This window comes from Heptranchias perlo, chromosome 23 (assembly GCF_035084215.1).
Source record: "Heptranchias perlo isolate sHepPer1 chromosome 23, sHepPer1.hap1, whole genome shotgun sequence".
In the NCBI taxonomy this organism is placed as follows: Eukaryota; Metazoa; Chordata; class Chondrichthyes; order Hexanchiformes; family Hexanchidae; genus Heptranchias; species Heptranchias perlo.
The window spans coordinates 43,646,195-43,670,938 of NC_090347.1; the positions used below are offsets into that span (position 1 = coordinate 43,646,195).

At 44.9% G+C, this 24,744-nt stretch overlaps 1 protein-coding gene across 1 annotated transcript in view; it reads left to right on the forward strand.

The window, feature by feature from the left end:
• LOC137341328 (unconventional myosin-XVB-like) overlaps nt 1–24,744 on the forward strand; it is a 372,666-nt gene that overhangs the window by 258,608 nt on the left and 89,314 nt on the right. Inside the window, exons 41-46 of the mRNA XM_068004452.1 lie at nt 801–911; nt 4,124–4,352; nt 5,614–5,704; nt 7,833–8,085; nt 8,926–9,029; nt 13,243–13,302. Of these exons, the coding sequence (XP_067860553.1) occupies nt 801–911; nt 4,124–4,352; nt 5,614–5,704; nt 7,833–8,085; nt 8,926–9,029; nt 13,243–13,302 (848 nt within the window). The remainder of the gene's footprint in view (nt 1–800; nt 912–4,123; nt 4,353–5,613; nt 5,705–7,832; nt 8,086–8,925; nt 9,030–13,242; nt 13,303–24,744) is intronic.

The window sequence follows — 24,744 nt, forward strand, 5'->3', positions numbered from 1 at the left end:
CTTCTACCATCCTGGTGGTCACATGATACAATGATAGTGGAGTTGGTGACTAATCATGGCAATCAATCTCTATCAATTAGTCTACAACAGACCCAGGCATGAGGCGAGGAAATCCCCCAGTGGTGGAGAGCTTTGAGAACCACGGTGTCAGGCTTGGCTCAATGGGTAGCACTCTCGCCTCTGAGACAGAAAGTCGTGGGTTTAAGTCCCACTCCAGAGACTTGAGCACAAAAATCTAGGCTGACACTCCAGTGCAGTACAGAGGGAGTGTTCGGATGAGATGTTAAACCAAGGCCCCGTCTGCCCTCACAGGTGGGCGTAAAAGATCCCACAGTACCATTCGAAGTAGAGCGGGGGAGTTCTCCCGGTGTCCTGGCCAATATGCATCCCTCAACCGACATCACTAAAACAGATAATCTTATCATTATCACATTGTGGGATCTTGCTGTGCGCAAATTGGCTGCTGTGTTTCCCACGTTACAGCAGTGACTACACTTCAAAAGTACTTCATTGGCTGTAAAGTACTTTGGAATGTCCTGAGTTCATGAAAGGCACTGTATAAATGCAAGTCTTTCTTTTTATCGGTCCAAAGTCACCTGTCCCTCCCAAGCATGCTACACTTACCACATGTCAAGTCTCAAATTACTCATCTACTGTATCCCAAAATATTGAATTGAATGGTTCAAAGCTCAGTGTTTGATGAAATTCTTTTTCAGTGTTGTTTGCAAACAAGGTTATGTGCACGTGAATTTGTCTCTTGATGTCTTACAATTTCCGTTCCTCTCTGCTGGTCCTCACAGGGAAAGAGGAGCATGTGAAGGTAACACCTCCATCCAAGATTTTGCTTCCCAAACTGGAGAAGAAGCAGGAGACGGAGGAATCCAGTAATCCCAAAGTGAAGGAACATGAAGGTACCTGAGTACGGGGAAACTCCACAGAACACAATGGCATGACGTGATGTTATGTAGTCTTCAGATGAAGCTGATCCTATTTTAGTTCTCTCATTCAAGGGGTGGAGCAGAAGGACAGTCAGACTTCAGAAACATCCATCATAGCAGTATGAAACTGATGGAAACAGTCTTTTTTATCTCCTCCAGTTTCCCCGCAGTCCTCTCCTGAGGGCGGCGACTCAAGCTGAAGAATGAGGGTAGATTTTACAAATGTGTATTCATGGCACGGAGTCTCATCTCAGGGGCGCATGTCAGGAAATCGGGGGGCGCGTTCTCCAGGATTTTTCTAATCTATTACAGGCAAAGCCCCGTGCCAAGACAGTGTGTTCGTAAGTGTTTTCCTATCTTCCCTTGGTTCTCCGATAGTTTGCCCAAAAACCCATTCTTCACGTGGGAGTCCACACAGTAAATGTTTTAAGGCTATTTGACTGTGAAGAGCACCACAAGCAACTCCTCACCAGTGCTGAAAGGCTCGCATATGAGGAACAAGCACTTGGGCAAGGTGCCAGAGGGCAGTGCCCAAACTGGAGTCAGCACCCCCAGGAGAGGGGGGCATAAAATCGGTAGGAAAGAAAATATGTAAGGAGGATAGTCACATTCAAATATAGCCTCACTCCGTCTAGAAATGTATCAACTTGGAGCAGTGTAAAATATACAAAACAACGTGGGTGACATCTGACACCTTGAATCAGGGGTACTCAATAACTGCCACAGTCACGAGTAGCAACATACTTTATGGTCCTTATTGTAGACACACCATTAGAAAATGGCATAGCCTGGAAATCTGTTGACGTAAAATGAGTGCTTAAGTGTCCAATATGGTGGGTGGAATGAGTGCGCACGTTCCGCGCCGGAGGTGTATCGCCGGCCTTATTGGGAAAAGCTCCAGTGTAGGCATCAAAGGCCCACACCTGAAACAGCCATTAGGCCCTTTGCATATGCAAATAGGGGGCCCTTCCAAAAATCGGGCTGCCCTGAACCCAGCGCCGGGCCGGATAACCAAGTCTACATGTGGCCTAACCAGGGGTCCTGAAAGGGACCATCGAGGCCGTCAACAAAAGGGTAATTTTTTAAAAATATACTTACCTGAATGTGGAGCCAGGAGGAGCACTCCTGCTACTCCCGGCTCCACATTAAAACCACTTGCCATTGCCGGCCAACACCGCACACCCCCACCTCCCTCCCAATCGCCCCCACTTTCTCCCTTCTGGTCGCCCCCCCCCCCCACTCTCCCTCCCTCTCCCGTTTGCCATCTTCTCTCCCTCTCCTGGTTGCCTCTCCCTCCCTATTGACCCCTCTCCCAATTGCCCCTCTCTTCCTCTCCCAATTGCCTCCCTCTCCCGATCGCCACCTTCTCACGATCGCCCCCTCCTCCAATCACCCCCACCCCCTTCTCGGTCGCCCTCCCCTCCTATTAGCCCCCCTCTTTCATCCTCCCGATCCCTCCCTTCTCTCCCTCTCCTGATCACCGCCCTCTCTTCCTCTCATGATCACCCCCCTCTCTCCCTTTCCCAATTGCCCCCCTCTCTCCCTCGATAACCTCCCTCGCCCGGTCGATCCCCTTCCCTCCCTCTCCCAATAGCTCCCCACTTTCCCCCTCCCGATTGCCCCTCTCTCTCCCTCTCCCAGTCACTCCCTCTCTCCCAATCGCCCCCATCTCTCCCTTTTCCAATCGCCCCCTCCTAATCGTCCCCCTCTTTCCCTCTCCCGATCAGCCCCTCTCTCCATCTCCCTATCCTCCACTTCTCTTCCTTTCTTGAGCGACCCCTGTTTGTCCCACATACTTCATGGTATCAGTTAAAAAAAACACTCAATATACTCTTTATCTGAGTTAAACTTTTGAAATTTGTCCTCTAGATTTTCTTCAAATAATTCTGAAAGACAATTAAACCGATATTTTTAGATACTGAAGAGAATTCTTTTATCAGCCGGGCTAACTAAATGCTCCTGATGCAGCTCGGCAAATTGTGCACACTGCACATGCTCAGAATTCAGGATCTGCCTTCAGTCAACAGAGTCACAACTCCGGGGACAGATATCAATTCAAAGCCCAGGGTTTTGGGAGCGGCCGAGGTCTTCCAGTAAAAACTTTAGTAAAAATATTTAAAAACTCAGATTAGGTAAATTTTATTTTATTATTGTGAGATTTTTGAACCTCGGCACAATATCATGGCCTCTGTGTTCTGCCTCTGTGTTAGGCTGAGTAACTCTGAAGTAGACTTCTAGCTCTTTCCTGTATCGGCTGGTCATTCAGTCAGCAAGTGTCCAGCTTTGAAATCAGTTTGGATTAAAGTGCTGTTAAGCAAACTTACCCACGTGCCAACTGTTTGTAACAGTAACCCTCTGACCAGTTCACCCACCCACCCTCTGACCCGTTCACCCACCCACCCTCTGACCCGTTCACCCACCCACCCTCTGACCCGTACACCCACCCACCCTCTGACCCGTTCACCCACCCACCCTCTGACCCGTTCACCCACCCACCCTCTGACCCGTTCACCCACCCACCCTCTGACCCGTTCACCCACCCACCCTCTGACCCGTTCACCCACCCACCCTCTGACCCGTTCACCCACCCACCCTCTGACCCGTTCACCCACCCACCCTCTGACCCGTTCACCCACCTACCCTCTGACCCGTACACCCACCCACCCTCTGATCCGTTCACCCACCCACCCTCTGACCCGTACACCCACCCACCCTCTGACCCGTTCACCCACCCACCCTCTGACCCGTTCACCCACCTACCCTCTGACCCGTACACCCACCCACTCTCTGACCCGTACACCCACCCACCCTCTGACCCGTTCACCCACCCACCCTCTGACCCGTTCACCCACCTACCCTCTGATCCGTTCACCCACCCACCCTCTGACCCGTTCACCCACCCACCCTCTGACCCGTTCACCCACCCACCCTCTGACCCGTACACCCACCCACCCTCTGACCCGTTCACCCACCCACCCTCTGACCCGTACACCCACCCACCCTCTGACCCGTTCACCCACCCACCCTCTGACCCGTACACCCACCCACCCTCCGACCCGTTCAGCCACCCATCAAAACACTAACAGATTCTCATAAAGACCACTGTTGGCCCGTGAGCAATATAATGAGTACCGTTACCTTCGATAAGCCTCAACTTAAACACTGTCCTCTGTTTATTTCTATAGAATCCCCTCCTCCTCCCCCTCCTCCACCAGCAAACTCTACCAAAGGCAAGCAGCAGAAAGAGGAGGAAAAGGAGAAAAACGAGAGTGCGGAAAAAGAGACCAAGAAACCAGAGGTGGTGAAGTCCTTCCAGGGCACCACACGACCAGAGCCCAGTCAAAACATCCGAGAAATAATCAAAATATACCAGAACCGGCCGACATCCCCTCCTCCTCTGTACAAACCAATCAGGTGAGAGCAGAGAGTGGAAGTTCCGCAGTGTCGAGCAGTGAGCACGGCGCAATATTGGATGTGAACAACAAATAGTTTGTGTTTTGATGGACAAGGGGGGATGACTATTCCAATCCATTCTATTGCCTCAGGTGCATTGGAGTCTTCCACTAACTTGGTAGGCTGGTTCGAACATATTTCCTGCTGTTGTATGAGGGTCCACGGAACCATGGTGTCCAATTCACTGGTGGCTAAAGGGTGAAGCTATCAATCTGCAATGTCCAGTTCTCCTGAACTCTGCGGGGGATTACAATACATTGAGACATTTTCAATATCCTTCATCCTTTTAGGGAGATTGGCCTAGAAACTGGTTCCTCCAGGAATCAATCCCTGCGCCAGAACAGGTAGGCCTGAGGCCCACCTCATAGTGGGCCTCGGGCCTCATTTACGTCAGACGGGAGAGTTGCAGATGCCTACTGGGTGTTCCCAGGCAGCTTGCCGGCAAAAACCATTTGAATTTCAGCCCACTGGGTCGCTGGCAGCGGCCCTCAGTTAGGTCATCGGAGAGGCGGGGAGTGACCAGGAGAGGGAGGCTATCGGAAGGAGGGGTCGAGCGGTGGCATGCAGCGGCCTGTGGTTTTAGTGTGGAGTCAGGAGTAGCAGGAGTGCTTCTCTGGCTCCACATTCAGGTAAGTATTTTTGAAAAATGTACCTTTTTGGTGGCGCCCTGCAGCGGTCCCTTTAAGAACCCCTGGTTAGGCCACATATAGACCTGACTTTCCGGCACCCCATGCCGACTGCAATCAGGGCAAACCAATTTGGTAAAGAAGGCATCAAACAGACATTAGGTTCCTTATTTGTATATGCAAAGGGCCTAACGCCTGTTTCCAGTGTGGGCCCTGGACACCTGTTTTGATGCCGATACCAATATGGCGGGTGGCTCACTTCCGGCTCAGACTGTAAAACGGCACAATGTCCTCAGATTTCTAGGCCAATATATCCACCGTTAAATTGGATATTCTGCTTTTGGTACTTAATAACCGAAAACCGGACAGCAATGGTCTGGTTTTTGATTGTTGCCTTTTAAAAACTGGGCGAACATGTTTTGTGTTTAGTGAATGCACAGTCCCTTAACTGTTTGAAGCTTAAAATGTCCTGGATCCTGTGCAGAGTCTATCAGCTGTCCAGGTTTGGACTGAGTACACCATGCACCCCTCCACCGCCACCCCCTTACACTGTCCTGTTGGTCCCAACATCTAATATTTCCCTTCTCTGTCTCCAGGAGGTCGGCAAAACCATTCCTGAAGAAAAATGACCCCAAGGATGAGGCGTTATCCCTTTTAGGAATGAGAGCACCAGCGTCCCCTACGGAGGTAAGGTGGTCAACTCTGGCTGGACGTATTCCTGGAGGTTTCCTCACATGACCTACCACCTCCAAGCACCCCACCGTCAAACAGCGTTTTTTCCAGTCTCCAATATTTTTATAACTAAGAAGTGAAAGTGTTCAAAGAAAATGAAGAAAACAAACAATTTTTTTAAGTCCCATATGATTTTTCTCCCGGGAGTTGCTCGCAGCAGTGTCCAGGAGATTAATCTTTAATTCCTAGAGATTCCAGGGAAATCCTGGAGGGTTGGCAACCCAATACAGAGGTAAACAGTGTGTGGAATTCCAGTAACAAGGAGCAATCGGAAAAATGGGAAGGGTTTTTAACGTAGTCGGCATCTGGTGTAATCTGGGCCTCACTGTCACACACTGAGCTTCAGTAAGGCAATGTGTCCTGCTGTAGTGGAGGATTCAGTCACTGGAGTATTGCATTTTGAGAGATGCCGTCATTCGGTGAAATGTTAAACCAAGGCCCTGTTCAATTTGAAGAAGAGTAGGGAGTTCTCCCAGTTCTCCCAGTTTCCTGGCCAACATTTCTCCCTCAACCAACACCACCAAAAACTGATTAATGGTCATTTCTCTCATTGCTGTTTGTGGGATCTTGCTATTTTCAGGTCAGAGGCTGGGTATTCTGCAGCGAGTGACTCACCTCCTGACTCCCCAAAACCCCTCCGCTACCTACAAGGCACAAGTCAGGAGTGTGATGGAATACTCTCCACTTGCCTGGATGAGTGCAGCTCCAACAACACTCAAGAAACTCGACACCATCCACCACCAGTCCGCTTGATTGGCACCCCATCCACCACCCTAAACATTCACTCTCTTCACCACCAGCTCATCGTGGCTGCAGTGTGTACCATCCACAGGATGCAATGCAGCAACTCGCCAAGGCTTCTTCGACAGCAAAGCCGTGACCTTCGTTACATAGAGGCAAGGGCAGCAGGTGCATGGGAACAACACCACCCCCAAGTTCCCCTCTAAGTCACACACCATCTCGACTTGGATATATATCGGCCGTTCCTTCATGGTCGCTGGGTCAAAATCCTGGAATTCCCAACCTAACAGCACTGTGGGAGAACCTTCACCACACGGACTGCAGCGGTTCAAGAAGGCGGCTCACCACCACCTTCTCAAGGGCAATTAGGGATGGGCAATAAATGCCGGCCTCGCCAGCGATGCCCACATCCCATGAATGATTTTTTTTTAAATGGCTGCTGTGTTTGCCTACCTAACAACAGTCATTGCTCTTCAAAGTAATTCATTGTGAACAAAGCACTTTGATATTTTTCTGAGAGATGTGATGAGGCAGTTTCTAAATGTAAGTCTTTTCTTTTTAAGTGAAGTTTTTTTTAGAATCATTCGAGCCCCATTTATTCCTCACTTTTTGAAAAGTCACCAGTAAATCAGACGGGGTCCGAATGCGTGTGGGCCGTTCGGTCCAATTCCTTACGTGGAAAGTGTGTTTTGTGTTTACACTTGTGGAATCAAACTATTTCACGGGTGTGCACAGTGTTGAAAACTGGACTTATTCCTGCCTGGTTTCTCGGATATCTCAGTCCCTGGACCGGTCCAGAGCCAGGTGGGTGGTCAGCCTAGTCCACACGGACCGGTTTGATACAGTGTCATACCCAGCAGTCGCAGATATTTGGCTGATCAGAGCCGGGCCAGTGGGGGAGGAGAGACATCAAGTGGAGGCTGGCCACTTCCCTTCAGGAAAGGGAGAGCAAAGGAGTCAGACTCACCTGTCACATACATAGAGGTTTGCCTATTTGCCCTCCCACCAGTGCTGATTGTGTGGTGCAGGCAGTCTGAGGTTTTGGAAAGAAAGTCAATATGAATAAAAGATTATAAATGAATGTAAGGAATCTTACAACACCAGGTTATAGTCCAACAATTTTATTTTAAAATCACAAGCTTTCGGAGATTATCCCCTTCGTCACCTGACGAAGGGGATAATCTCCGAAAGCTTGTGATTTTAAAATAAAATTGTTGGACTATAACCTGGTGTTGTAAGATTCCTTACATTTGTCCACCCCAGTCCATCACCGGCATCTCCACATCATGGTTATAAATGAAGATCAGTGCTTTCTCTAAAGCCTCTCCTATTTCTATTTCAGGATGATTTTACCTCTGCCATAAATGAAACACCTGCTGCAAAGGTTCCGCCTAAACCAGCCCTAAAACCACAGCGCCATCCTCCGTCCTCCCAGCGCTCGATACAGGACCAGCTTGCACAGATATTTGCTCCACCAGCAACAGGGCTTCCGCTGTCACCTCCTCCTCCTCCTCCTCCTTCTTTTCCTCCCCCTTCTACATCCACAACTACCAGTGAATTTCAGCTTTCCCCAGCTCCACAAAAGAGAGCTCCAGGTAAGGTCAAGCACGTAGCACGAGAGGGGGTCATCAAGCAGTTTACTTTGCCTTATCAGGTTAGATGTTATGCATTCACATTCCCAGCACAGATCTTCACTCAGTGGCATCACATATCGGACATGCAGGAATCCGGCCAGATTTTTTGTCCATTAAAACTAATGCACAACTTTGTAAAGTTTACCCTAGTGTGCACAACAGAGAGAATAAATTCCTTTTGCATTGTACCATGTTAACAGGAGATACAGGTCTGTCTCTACGTGTGTCTTTGTGATTGTCCCCAGTATTATTTCTACCGAGTGTCCTGTACTTGTACTGTCTGATGCTGCTGCTCTAAGCAACGGTGAGTGATCCTTTCCCTCAAACCTTTTTGTTTCCACCCAATAGCCTTGGCTCAGTTGATAGCACTCTCACCTCTGAGTCAGAAAGTTGTGGGTTTAAACCCCATTCCAGGGCTTGAGCACACAATCCAGGCTGACACTTTTTAGTGCAGTACTGAGGGAGTGCTGCACTGTCGAAGGTGATTCCTTTCAGATGAGACATGAAACCAAGGCCCCATCTGCCCTCTCAGGTGGATGTAAAAGATCCCATGGCACTATTTGAAGAAGAGCAGTGGTGTCAATTACCAATTAACAACATTAAAACACTGCATTGGTCACTTGCCTCATTGTTCTTTGTAGGACCTTGCTTTGTGCAAATTGGCTGTTGCATTTTCCTACATCACAACAGTGATTACACATCAAAAGTACTTCATTGGTTGTGAAGCGCTTTGGGACGTCCTGAGATCATGAAAGGCGCAATATAAATGCAAGTTCGTTCTTTGTCTCTTTGTCTTAACAGTGTTGTTACAAGATGAGAATATAAAAACCCAATTGTACAGGCGGACAGCCAGTGTATACTTCTCCTACGTCAACATCCCTTGGAAGCTCTACCTACGCAAAGAGGTACAGTACACACCAACCGTTAGTAACCTGTAATATGGATACAGTACACACCAACCGTTAGTAACCTGTAATATGGGTACAGTACACACCAATCGTTAGTAACCTGTAATATGGGTACAGTACACACCAACCGTTAGTAACCTGTAATATGGGTACAGTACACACCAACAGTTAGTAACCTGTAATATGGGTACAGTACACACCAACAGTTAGTAACCTGTAATATGGGTACAGTACACACCAACAGTTAGTAACCTGTAAGATTGATACAGTACACACTAACTGTTAGTAACCTGTCATATGGATATGTACACGCCAACTGTAATATGGGTACAGTACACACTAACTGTCAGTAACCTGTAATATGGGTACAGTACACACTAACTGTCAGTAACCTGTAATATGGGTATGGTACACCAACTATCAGTAATATGTAATATGGGTACAGTACACACCAACTGTATTATGACTACAATGCACACGAACTGTTTGTAACCTGTAACATGAGTACAGTACACATCAGCTGTCAGTAACCTGTAATATAGGTACAGTACACACCAACTGTAATATGGATACGGTATACACCAACTATAATATGGGTGCAGTACAGACCAACTGTTAGTAACCTGTAATATGGGTACAGTACAACCCAACTGTCAGTAACCTGTAATATGGGTACAGTACAACCCAACTGTCAGTAACATGTAATATGGGTACAGTACAACCCAACTGTCAGTAACATGTAATAAGGGTACAGTAATCTGTAACAGAAGTACAGTACACAGTACCAGTAATCAGTAACGGGTACAGTACACAGTGACTGTCAGTAATCAGCAACAGGGGTACAGTACACAATGATTATCAGTAATCACTAACAGAGGTACAGTATACAATGACTGTCAGTAATCAGTGTCAGGTACAGAACACTGTGACTGTTAGTAATCAGTGACAGAGGTACAGAACACATGACTGTGGTAATCACTAACAGAGGTACAGTACACAGTAACTGTTAGTAATCAGTAACAGATACAGTTTACAGTGATCATGAGTTATCAGTAACAAAGGTACAGTATAGTGATTGTCAGTGATCAGTAACAGGTATAGTATACAGTGATCATCAGTAATCTGTAATAGAGGTACTGTACACAGTGATTGTCAGTAATCAGTAAAAGGTACAGTATACAGCGACTGTGAGTAATCAGTAATAGAAGTACAGTATACAGTGACTGTCAGTAATCAGTAACAGAGGTACAGTATATAGTGATTGTCAGTAATCAGTAAAAGGTACAGTATACAGCGACTGTGAGTAATCAGTAATAGAGGTACAGTATAGTGACTGTCAATAATCAGTAACAGAAGTACAGTCTACAGTGATTGTCAATAATCGCTTACAGATGTATAGTCAGTAATCAATAACAGAGGCACAGTATAGTGATTGTCAGCAACCTGTAATAGGTATAGTGTACAGTGATTGTCAGTAATCAGTAACAGGGGTGCAGTACACAGTGATTGTAATCAGTAACAGGTACATTACACAGTGACTGAGTAATCAGTTAATACATGTACAGTACACAGTGATTGTCAATCAGTAACAGAGATACAGTATAGTGACTGTCAGCAATCAGTAACAGCTACCGTATACAGTGATTGTCAGTAATCTGTAATACAGGTACAGTACACAGTGACTGTTAGTAATCAGTAACACAGGTAAAGTGTACAGTGATTGTCAGTAATCAATAACAGAGCTACAGTACACAATGATTGACATTAATCAGTAACAGGTACAGTACACAGTGTCTGTGAGTAATCAGTAACAGAGATACAGTACACAGTAACTGTCAGTAATCAGTAACAGAGGTACAGTCAATAATCAATAACAGGTACAGTACACAGTGATTGTCAGTAATCAGTAACAGGTACAGTATACAGTGACTGTCGGTAATCAGTAGCGTAGGTACAGTATAACGTGATTGTCAGTAATCAGTAACAGGTACAGTACACAGTGATCTTCAGTCATCAGTAACAGAGGTACAGTATACAGTGACTGTTGGTAATCAGTAGCGTAGGTACAGTATAACGTGATTGTCAGTAATCAGTAACAGGTACAGTACACAGTGACTGTCAGTCATCAGTAACAGAGGTACAGTACACAGTGACTGTCAGTCATCGGTAACAGAAGTACAGTACACAGTGACTGTCAGTGATCAGTAATAGAAGTACAGTACACAGTGACTGTCAGTGATCAGTAACAGAGGTACAGTATACAGTGACTGTCAGTAATCAGTAATAGAAATACAGTACACAGTGACTGTCAGTGATCAGTAATAGAAGTACAGTACACAGTGACTCTCAGTGATCAGTAACAGGTACAGTATACAGTGACTGTCAGTAATCAGTAATAGAAGTACAGTACACAGTGACTGTCAGTGATCATTAATAGAAGTACAGTACACAGTGACTGTCAGTAATCAGTAATAGAAGTACAGTACACAGTGACTCTCAGTGATCACTAATAGAAGTACAGTACACAGTGACTGTCAGTCATCAGTAATAGAAGTACAGTACACAGTGACTGTCAGTGATCACTAATAGAAGTACAGTACACAGTGACTGTCAGTAATCAGTAATAGAAGTACAGTACACAGTGACTGTCAGTAATCAGTAATAGAAGTACAGTACACAGTGACTGTCAGTGATCACTAATAGAAGTACAGTACACAGTGACTGTCAGTAATCAGTAATAGAAGTACAGTACACAGTGACTGTCAGTGATCAGTAATAGAAGTACAGTACACAGTGACTGTCAGTCATCAGTAACAGAAGTACAGTACACAGTGACTGTCAGTAATCAGTAATAGAAGTACAGTACACAGTGACTGTCAGTGATCATTAATAGAAGTACAGTACACAGTGACTGTCAGTGATCACTAATAGAAGTACAGTACACAGTGACTGTCAGTCATCAGTAACAGAAGTACAGTACACAGTGACTGTCAGTAATCAGTAATAGAAGTACAGTACACAGTGACTGTCAGTGATCACTAATAGAAGTACAGTACACAGTGACTGTCAGTAATCAGTAATAGAAGTACAGTACACAGTGACTGTCAGTAATCAGTAATAGAAGTACAGTACACAGTGACTGTCAGTAATCAGTAATAGAAGTACAGTACACAGTGACTGTCAGTAATCAGTAATAGAAGTACAGTACACAGTGACTGTCAGTGATCAGTAACAGAGGTACAGTACACAGTGACTGTCAGTAATCAGTAATAGAAGTACAGTACACAGTGACTCTCAGTGATCAGTAATAGAAGTACAGTATACAGTGACTGTCAGTAATCAGTAACAGAGGTACACTACACACAGTGAGCTGTCATAGATAGTCTTCTTCTATATAGTTATTGTTAGTTACCTGTTGCTGCTTTATATTACTTGTCCTGATAAGTGTAAGTTGGTTTTAATTACTGTTATCTGTTTCTAGCTTGTGTTTTCCACCATGGTTAGTAACCGAATCTCGAGATAGTCCCTTTGAACGCTAAAGCTCTGGTGATATCAGACAGTGACTCTGAGGTGTGGTCAAGACTGCCTGTTCCAATATATAGAAACTTACAGCATTGTTTAGAATTGTCCTGCATCTTACAGTAACGTCCAATGTCCCGTTTTGATTGAATGGGTGACACTGTTCCTAATCATCTTTCTCTCCAGTTTCTCCCCTCTTCCCTCGAAGGTGCTGGAATTCCCCCCCCCCCCATGGTTGTAGCCCAACCATCCCAATGAACTCGCCAAGCTACTCGTTCTTCACATTTGAGCCTCGACCACAAGTATTAGGATGCTATTGGACGATGGGGATTATCACATCTAAGTCTGACATGCTCTCCCCACATGTGCACTTTCTGGCAAGGGTCACTACATCATGGTAAAGAAGAGGAACCATTGCTGTTTTTTTACCAATCCCTAACCCAGGGTGCCAGTGTCAATTGTGCCACTCCTGTTGCTATATTGGCTGAGATCACCTGACTCAGCAGAGACCAGGATCGAATCTGAGATCATTCTGTTCTGTACGGCTCAGTGCCACATTGGATTCTGATGACACGGACTGAATCTTTGGGGAAGCCATTTGGAGAAGCTGTTGATTTGAATCTTCAATATCAGACAGATTCTGCTTCTCTCTGATTGCTTGTATCACTAACTCTCAGCTTTTTCCCTGCAGCTGTTTTACCCACGGGAGAGGTTTAACACTGACTACATTCTCAACCTAATGTGTGAACAGGTAAGAGCAATCCAACAGGAGCATTTCACCCCACGCACAGACTGACACAAGGGCACTGGTACAAAAGGGGATTAAACTGTGCAGAGATGTAACTAGTGATGTTCAGCATCAGGACTAAAAGTGTCAATAACAGTCACAAAAATTAAACTGAGGTACAGGACCGTGTACTGAAGGAGACTGAGGTACAGACTGTGCTGTAGGAGCCTGAGGGAGAGGACTGTGTGCTGTAGGAGACTGAGGTACAGGACCGTGTGCTGTAGGAGACTGAGTTACAGACTGTGCTGTAGGAGCCTGAGGGAGAGGACTGTGTGCTGTAGGAGACTGAAGTACAGGACCTTGTGTTGTAGGAAACTGAGGGACAGACTGTGCTGTAGGAGACTGAGGTACTTGAAAGGCTAGCTATACATAAAGTAGATAAGTCATCCGGTCTGGATGGGATGCATCCTAGGTTGCTGAGGGAAGTAAGGGTGGAAATTGCGGAGGTACTGGCCATAATCTTCCAATCATCCTTAGATACGGGGATGGTGCCAGAGGACTGGAGAATTGCAAATGTTACTCCCTTGTTCAAAAAAGGATGTAAGGATAAACCCAGCAACTACAGGCCAGTCAGTTTAACCTCAGTAGAGGGCAAACTTTTAGAAACGATAATCCGGGACAAGTGGACACTTGGACAAGTGTGGATTAATTAAGGAAAGCTAGCACGGATTTGTTAAAGGCAAATCGTGTTTAACCAACTTGATTTGAGTTTTTTGATGAGGTAACAGAGAGAGTCGATGAGGGCAATGTAGTTAATGTTTTGTATATGGACTTCCAAAAGACATTTGATAAAGTGCCATATAATAAGCTTGTCAGCAAAGTTGAAGCCCATAGAATAAAGGGGCAGTGTCAGCATGGATATGAAATTGGCTAAGTGACAGGAAACAGAGAGTAATGGTAAATGGTTGTTTTTCGGACTGGAGGGAGGTGTACAGTGATGTTCCCCAGGGGTCGATACTAGGACCACTGCTTTTTTTGAGATATATTAATGACTTGGACTTGAGTGTACAGAGCACAATTTCAAAATTTGCAGATTTCACAAAACTTGGAAGTGTAGTGAACAGTGAGGATAGTGATAGACTTCAAGAGGATATAGACAGGCTGGTGGCATAGGCGGACACATGGCAGATGAAATTTAACGCAGAAAAGTGTAAAGTGATACATTTCGGTAGGAAGAATGAAGTGAGGCAATATAAACTAGAGGGCACAATTCTAAAAGGGGTGCAGGAAAAGAGAGATCTGTGGGTATACTTTGAAGGTGGCAGGACAGGTTGAGAAAGCGGTTCAGAAAGCATACGGGATCCTAGGCTTTATAAATAGATACATAGAGTACAAAAACACGGAGGTCATGATGAACCTTTATAAAACACTGTTTTGGCCACAACTGAAGTATTGTGTCCAATTCTGGGCACTGGACTTTAGGAAGGATGTGAGGGCCTTAGAGATGGTGCAGAAGAGATTTACTGGAATGATTCCAGGGATGAGGGACTTCAGTTACGTGCATAGACTGGAGAAGCTGGGGTTGCTCTCCTTAGAGCAGAGAAGGTTGAGAGGAGATTTGATAGAGGTATTCAAAATCATGAAGGGTCTAGACAGAGTAGATAGAGAGAAACTGTTCCCATTGGTGGAAGGGTCAAGAACCAGAGGACATAGATTTAAGGTGATTGGCAAATGAACCAAAGGCGACACGAAGAAAAACTTTTATACTAGTGAGTAGTTATGGTCTGGAAAGCACTGCCTGAGGGGGTGGTGGAGGCAGATTCAGTTGTGGCTTTCAAAAGGGAATTGGATAAATACTTGAAGGGAAAAAATTTGCAGGGCTACGGGGATAGGGCTGGGGTGGGACTAGCTGGATTGCTGATGCAGAGATCTGGCACAGACTCGATGGGGCAAATGGCCTCCTTCCATGCTGTGACCATTCTATTATTCTATGATTCTATGCGCTGTAGGTGACTGATGGAGAGACTGCTTTAGGAAACTGAGGTTCAGACCGTGCTATAGGAGACTGAGGTACAGGGCCATGTGCTATGGGAGACTGAGGGACAGGGCCATGTGCTATGGGAGACTGAGGGACAGACTGTGCTATAGGAGACTGAGGTACAGACTGTGCTATAGGAGACTGAGGTACAGACTGTGCTATAGGAGACTGAGGGACAGGGCCATGTGCTATAGGAGACTGAGGTACAGGACAGTGTGCAGTAGGAGACTGAGGTACAGGATAGTGTGCAGTAGGAGACTGAGGTACAGGGCCATGTGCTGTAGGAGACTGAGGGACAGACTGTGCTGTAAGAGACTGAGGTACAGTCTGTGCAGTAGGAGGCTGAGATACAGCACAGTGTACTGTAGGACACTGAGATACAGACTGTCTCCCCAGAGCCTTTCCAACATCTATAAGGCACAAGTCAGGAGTGGGATGTAATACTCTCCACTTGCCTGGATGAGTGCAGCTCCAACAACACTCAAGAAGCTCGACACCATCCAGGACAAAGCAGCCCGCTTGATTGGAACCCCATTCACCACCTTAAACATTCACTCCCTTCACCACCGGCGCACCGTGGCTGCAGTGTGTATCATCCACAGGATGCACTGCAGCAACTCGCTAAGGCTTCTTCGACAGCACCTCCCAAACCCGCGACCTCTACCACCTAGAAGGACAAGGGCAGCAGGCGCATGGGAACAACACCACCTGCACATTCCCTTCCAAATCACACACTTTCCTGACTTGGAAATATATCGCCGTTCCTTCATCGTCGCTGAGTCAAAATTCTGGAACCCCCTACCGAACAGCAGAGTGGGAGAACATTTACCACACAGACTGCAGCGGTTCAAGAAGGCGGCTCACCACCACCTTCTGAAGGGCAATTAGGGATGGGCAATAAATGCCGGCCCTGCCAGCGACACCCACATCCCATGAATGAAAAAAAAACTGTGCTCTAGCAGGCAGAGAGACAAACTGTGCTCTAGGAGACTGAGGTACAGGACCGTGTGCTGTAGGAGACTGAGGTACAGGACCATGTGCTGTAGGAGACTGAGGTACAGGACAGTGCTTTAGGAGACTGAGGTACAGACTGTGCTCTAGGAGACTGAGGTACAGGTCCGTGTGATGTAGGAGACAGAGGTACAGGTCCGTGTGCTGTAGGAGACTGAGGTACAGACTGTGTTGTAGGAGACTGAGATACAGGACCGTGTGCTGTAGGACACTGAGGTACTAGATCGTGTGCTGCAGGACACTGAGGGACAGGACTGTGTGAACATAAGAAATAGGAGCAGGGGTAGGCCATATGGCCCCTCGAGCCTGCTCCGCCATTCAATAAGATCATGGCTGATCTTCAACCTCAACTCCACTTTTCCGCCTGATCCCCATATCCCTTAATTCCCTGAGAGTCCAAAAATCTATCTATCTCAGCACTGAACATATTCAACGACTGAGCATGCACAGCCCTCTGGGGTAGAGAATTCCAAAGATTCACAACCCTGAGTGAAGAAATTTCTTCTCATCTCAGTCTTAAATGGGCGACCCCTTATCCTGAGACTATGGCCCCTAGTTCTAGACTCTCCAGCCAGGGGAAACAACCTCTCAGTATCTACCCTGTCAAGCCCCCTCAGAATCTTATATGTTTTTGGATACAAAATTGGATTGACGACAGAAGACAGAGGGTGGTTGTAGAGGGTTGTTTTTCAAACTGGATGCCTGTGTCCAGCGGTGTGCCTCAGGGATCGGTGCTGGGTCCGCTGTTATTTGTTATTTATATTAATGATTTGGATGAGAATTTAGGAGGCATGGTTAGTAAGTTTGCAGATGAAACCAAGATTGGTGGCATTGTGGACAGTGAAGAAGGTTATCTAGGATTGCAACGGGATCTTGATAAATTGGGCCAGTGGGCCGATGAATGGCAGATGGAGTTTAATTTAGATAAATGTGAGGTGATGCATTTTGGTAGATCGAATTGGGCCAGGACCTACTCCGTTAATGGTAGGGCGTTGGGGAGAGTTATAGAACAAAGAGATCTAGGAGTACAGGTTCATAGCTCCTTGAAAGTGGAGTCACAGGTGGATAGGGTGGTGAAGAAGGCATTCGGCATGCTTGGTTTCATTGGTCAGAACATTGAATGCAGGAGTTGGGATGTCTTGTTGAAGTTGTACAGGGCATTGGTGAGGCCACACTTGGAATACTGTGTACAGTTCTGGTCACCCTATTATAGAAAGGATATTATTAAACTAGAAAGAGTGCAGAAAAGATTTACTAGGATGCTACCGGGACTTGATGGTTTGACTTATAGGGAGAGGTTAGACAGACTGGGACTTTTTTCCCTGGAGAGTAGGAGGTTAAGGGGTGATCTTATAGAAGTCTATAAAATAATGAGGGGCATAGATAAGGTAGATAGTCAAAATCTTTTCCCAAAGGTAGGGGAGTCTATAACGAGGGGGCATAGATTTAAGGTGAGAGGGGAGAGATACAAAAGGGTCCAGAGGGGCAATTTTTTCACTCAAAGGGTGGTGAGTGTCTGGAACGAGCTGCCAGAGGCAGTAGTAGAGGCGGGTACAATTTTGTCTTTTAAAAAGCATTTGGACAGTTACATGGGTAAGATGGGTATAGAGGGATATGGGCCAAGTGCAGGAAATTGGGACTAGCTTAGTGGTATAAACTGGGCAACATGGACATGTTGGGCCGAAGGGCCTGTTTCCATGTTGTAACTTCTATGATTCTATGATTCAATGAGATCACCTCTTATTCTTCTAAACTCCAGAGAGTATAGGCCCATTCTACTCAATCTCTACTCGTAGAACAACCCTCTCATCCCAGGAATCAATCTAGTGAACCTTCGTTGCACCGCCTCAAAGGCAAGTATACCCTTCCTTAGATAAGGAGACCAATGCTGTACACAATACTCCAGGTGAGGTCTCACCAAAGCCCTGTACAACTGTAGTAAGACTTCCTTACTCTTGTACTCCAACCCCCTTGCAATAAAGGCCAACGTGACATTTGCCTTCCTAATTGTTTGTTGTACCTACATGCTAACATTTTGTGTTTCTTGTACAAGGACACCTAAATCTCTCTGAACACCAACAATTAATAGTTTCTTACCATCTAAAAAATATTCTGTTTTTCTATTCTTCCTACCAAAGTGAATAACCTCACATTTCCCCATATTATACTCCATCTGCCACCTTCTTGCCCCCTCACCTAACCTGTCTGTATCCCTTTGCAGACCCTTTGTGTCCTCCTCACAGCTTACTTTCCCACCTAGCTTTGTATCATCAACAATCTTGGATATATTACACTCGGTCCCTTCATCCAAGTCATTAATATAGATTGTAAATAGCTGAGGCCCAAGCACTGATCCTTGCGGCACCCCACTAGTTACAGCCTGCCAACCTGAAAATGACCTGTTTATCCCTGATCTCTGTTTTCAGTCCGTTAACCAATCCTCTATCCATGCTAACATATTACCCCCAACCCCATGAGCCCTTATCTTGTGTAACAACCTTTTATGTGGCACATTATCAAATGCCTTTTGAAAATCCAAATATACGACCTCCACTGGTTCCCCTTTTTACATCCTCAAAAAATTCTAATAAATTTGTCAAACATGATTTCCCTTTCATAAAACCATGTTGACCCTGCCTAATCATTTTGTGATTTTCTAAGTGCCCTGTTACCACTTCCCTAATAATGGATTCCAGCATTTTCCCATTGACTGATGTCAGGCTAACTGGCCTGTAGTTCCGTTTTCTCTCTCCATCCTTTTTTGAATAGCGGTGTTACATTTGCTACCTTCCAATCCGTTGGGACTGTTCTAGAATCTAGTGCTGTAGGAGACTGAGGTACAGACTGTGCTGTAGGAGACTGAGGTACAGACTGTGCTGTAGGGGACTGAGGTACAGACTGTGTGCTGTAGGGGACTGAAGTACAGACTGTGCTGTAGGGGACTGAGGTACAGACTGTGTGCTGTAGGGGACTGAAGTACAGACTGTGCTGTAGGGGACTGAGGTACAGACTGTGTGCTGTAGGGGACTGAGGTACAGACTGTGTGCTGTAGGGGACTGAGGTACAGACTGTGTGCCGTAGGACACAGGTATAGGACTGTGTGCTGTAGGGGACTGAGGTACAGACTGTGCTGTAGGAGACTGAGGTACAGACTGTGTGCTGTAGGGGACTGAGGTACAGACTGTGTGCTGTAGGGGACTGAAGTACAGACTGTGCTGTAGGGGACTGAGGTACAGACTGTGTGCTGTAGGGGACTGAGGTACAGACTGTGTGCCGTAGGACACAGGTATAGGACTGTGTGCTGTAGGGGACTGAGGTACAGACTGTGCTGTAGGAGACTGAGGTACAGACTGTGTGCTGTAGGGGACTGAGGTACAGACTGTGTGCCGTAGGACACAGGTATAGGACTGTGTGCTGTAGGGGACTGAGGTACAGACTGTGCTGTAGGAGACTGAGGTACAGACTGTGTGCTGTAGGGGACTGAGGTACAGACTGTGTGCTGTAGGGGACTGAGGTACAGACTGTGTGCTGTAGGGGACTGAGGTACAGACTGTGTGCCGTAGGACACAGGTATAGGACTGTGTGCTGTAGGAGACTGAGGTACACGTGCTCTAGGAGACTTGACTGATTCCATCCCATATGTGTAACACTGTCTTTATTCCAGCCTCATACCAATAACACTCATTTACACTCAATAGCCTGATTTACCAGTAACACTGCCCGTATTCCAACTTTATATTCGTATCATTGACTGCAATAAAGCCTATATCAGTAACTTTGTCTGTATTACAAGCAATAGCCATAACACTGCCTATAATATAGATGTATACTATTTACACTGCCAGTATTACAGTCTTATACCTGTGTTACCACCGTATACCAATAACACTACCCGTATTGCAACCTATACGAGTAACATGACTTATATTACAACTTCATAACAGTATAGATTGTAATATAGATAGAGTTACTGGTATAAGGTTGCCTGTATTACAGCCTTACACTAGCAACACTGCCCATATCACAACCTTTGCTACTAATACAGCCTGTATTACAAACTATAATGGTAATGCATACACACTATACTGACTTCCCTATCTCTGTAACCTCCTCCAGCCCTACAACCCTCCGAGATCTCTGCGCTCCTCCAATTCTGGCCTCTTGTGCATCCCTGATTTTTCTCGCTCCACCATTGGCGGCCCTATGATCTGGAATTCACTCCCTAGACCTCTCCACCTCTCTCTCCTCCATTATGGTCACCTGTCCTAATATCTCCTTATGTAGTTTGGCGTTAATTTTATTCTGATTACGCTCCTGTGAAGAGCGTTGGGAAGTTTTACTACATAAAAGGCTCTATATAAATGCAAGTTGTTATTGTATACCAGTTACACTTGCCCTTATCACAACCTCTACCAGTAACACTGACCATATTACAGCCCTATACCAGTAACACTGACCATATTACAGCCCTATACCAGTCACACTGACCATATTACAGCCCTATACCAGTCACACTGACCATATTACAGCCCTATACCAGTCACACTGACCATATTACAGCCCTATACCAGTCACACTGACCATATTACAGCCCTATACCAGTAACACTGACCATATTACAGCCCTATACCAGTAACACTGACCATATTACAGCCCTATACCAGTCACACTGACCATATTACAGCCCTATACCAGTAACACTGACCATATTACAGCCCTATACCAGTTACACTTGCCCTTATCACAACCTATACCAGTAACACTGACCATATTACAGCCCTATACCAGTAACACTGACCATATTACAGCCCTATACCAGTAACACTGACCATATTACAGCCCTATACCAGTAACACTGACCATATTACAGCCCTATACCAGTAACACTGACCATATTACAGCCCTATACCAGTAACATTGACCATATTACAGCCCTATACCAGTAACACTGACCATATTACAGCCCTATACCAGTAACACTGACCATATTACAGCCCTATACCAGTAACACTGACCATATTACAGCCCTATACCAGTCACACTGACCATATTACAGCCCTATACCAGTAACACTGACCATATTACAGCCCTATACCAGTAACACTGACCATATTACAGCCCTATACCAGTAACACTGACCATATTACAGCCCTATACCAGTAACACTGACCATATTACAGCCCTATACCAGTAACACTGACCATATTACAGCCCTATACCAGTAACACTGACCATATTACAGCCCTATACCAGTAACACTGACCATATTACAGCCCTATACCAGTAACACTGACCATATTACAGCCCTATACCAGTAACACTGACCATATTACAGCCCTATACCAGTAACACTGACCATATTACAGCCCTATACCAGTAACACTGACCATATTACAGCCCTATACCTGTAACACTGCACATATTATAGCTGTACCACAAACTATGCCATTAATACTGTCCGTATTACAACCTATACTAGTAATATATACATACTAAACCGATTGCCTACTCCACCAATGACAGCGTAGTAGTGCGTGTGTGACATTTCCAGCCTTCTTGTCTTTCTTGTAGTGCCGTGCAGTGTGGAGCCTAAGTTGAGCTTTGTTAGGTCTTGCATGCCTGCATGGGACCAGGTGGTTCTTGGTCGATTTCGAGGTCTCCGCCAATCTGGAGGGAGCCTCGATTGAGATGCCTGCAGGGCTCTCGTCACGTCAAAGTTCTCATCTGACTAGGCGATATGTCCAAATAGCTGCTTTCGGCGGAGACAGATAGTTTTGGAGACGGTGGATTGTGTTGTGTGACTTCTGATCTCCGTGTTCTTTACATAATGGTACCAGTGGACTCCAAGTATTTGTCAGCGTCATTGGCCAAAGGTATCCAGTCTTGATTGGTCACAAACTGTAGCAGCCCTTGTGTCTGCTCCATACGTCAAGACTGAGATAACAAGGCAGTTGTATAATCTGAGGTTGGTTGCTGGTTGGATTCGTAACTTCCACATGTTCTTTTCAGGACAATCCATAACACCTCTGGATACCAGTAATACTGGCTGTATTAAAGCAGTATACCAGTAATACTGGCTGTATTAAAGCAGTATACCAGTAATACTGGCTGTATTAAAGCAGTATACCAGTAATACTGGCTGTATTAAAGCAGTATACCAGTAATACTGGCTGTATTAAAGCAAATGTATGGAGTCGTACAACACCAGGTTATAGTCCAACTGGACTATAATCTGGTGTTGCACGACTCTGTACATTTGTCCACCCCAGTCCATCACCGGCATCTCCACATCATGTATTAAAGCAGTATACCAGTAATACTGGCTATATTACAACCTATACCAGTAATACAGCCTGTATTATAACCTTATACTAGTAATACTACCTGTACTATAACCTTATACTAGTAATATTGCCTGTATGATAGCAGTATACCAGTAATACTGTCTATGTTACAACCTATACCAATAACACTACCTGTATTATAGCCTTAAACCAGTATTACTGCCTGTATTATAGCCTTATACCAGTAATACTGACTGTATTACAACCAATACCATTAATACTATCTGATGCCAGATTACCTCTGAACTGTTCTTTAATATATTTGTATAGAAACAGGAGGTGGAGGAAGAAATATGTAAGCAAATATGTAAAATGAGTAAAGGACACAGAATAATATTCATAGGAGATTTTAACTATCCCCAAATAAACTGGCAAGAAGAGGTAGGTAAAGGGGTTCAGGGAGTGGAGTTTTTACAATGTGTGCAGGACTCCTTTCTTACCCAGTATGTAAAAAGCCCAACATGAGAGGAAGCACTGCTGGATCTAGTAATGGGAAATCAACCAGAACGGATAAGAGAAGTAAGCATAGGGGAACATCTAGGCAATATCAATCACAACATAATACGGTTTAAGATAAAGATTGAGAAGGACATAAGTAAGATAAAGACCAAAGTAACAAATTAGAAAAAAAGTTGATTTTCAGGGGATGAGAATGGAACTAGGGAAAATAACCTGGAAAAATTTACTGATAAACAAAGAAATAGAACAGCAGTGGGAAACATTTAAAATGGTGATCAATAGAGTCCAGGAGAAATATATTGTCTTAAAAAGCAAGAACAAATTAGCCAGTAATGATACACCATGGATGAATAAAGAAATAAAGGCAAAATTGAAACTAAAGAAAAAGACATACACTAAGTACACAGACAATAAAGGAGAGGATGACGAAAGGGAATACGAAAAGGTTAGGAAAGAAGTTAAAAAAAACAATTAGGAAGGCAAAGAGAAAATAGAAAATTAAATTATCAAGGAATATAAAAAGAAATAGTAAAGTATTCTACAGACACATAAATTACAAAAGAAAAACCAGGATAGGGATATGGCCACTAGGGATACACACGATAAACTCACAGGTAATGACAGCGAAATGGCAGAAATATTAAATAATTACTTTGCCTCAATATTTACCAGGGAGATTAACATAGTGAGCAAGACATTAAAAGAAGAGATCAAAAAAGATATAAAGACATTTAAGATAGAGAGGGGGGGAGATAATTGATAAGCTAATCAAACTTAGAGAGGATAAACCCCCTGGTTTTCATCCCCTGAAAATGGATTGCATCCGCACATATTAAAAGAAGTTAGGGAAGAGATAGCAGAGGCACTATTACATATATATAAAAAAATCATTAGAAAAGGGAATTGTGCCAGGGGACTGGCGGACAGCTAATGTGATTCCTATATTTAAAAAGGGAGATAGAACAAGTCCAGGGAACTATAAGCCAATTAGCTTAACATCAGTGGTAGGAAAGATAATGAAATCCTTACTCAAAGATGTAATAGAAAAATATCTAGAAACTGAAAATATAATAGAGTAGTCAGCATGGATTTCAAAAGGGAAAGTCATGCTTGACCAACCTTATTGAATTCTTTGAAGAAGTAACGGAAAGAGTAGACAAGGGTAATGCAGTAGATGTAATATATTTGGATTTTCAAAAGGCCTTCGATAAGGTACCACATTGTAGACTCATAACTAAGGTCAGACCAGGTGGAGTCAGGGGACAAGTAGCAGAATGGATAGCAAGTTGGCTAAAAAACAGAAAACAAAGAGTAGGGGTTAAGGGTAGCTACTCAGGTTGGCAAAATGTGGGACGTGGTGTTCCACAGGGATCGGTGCTGGGACCACTGTTGTTCACAATTTACATAAACGATTTGGACTCGGGAATCGAAAGTACAATTTCAAAATTTGCGGTGACAACAAATTGTTAATAGCGAGGAGGAATGCGACAAAATACAGGAAGACATTAATAAACTTGCAGAATGTGTGTGTAATTGGCAAATGAATTTCAATATCGATAAGTGTGAGGTATTACATTTTGGTAGGAAGAATAAGCGGGCCACATACTGAAAGAA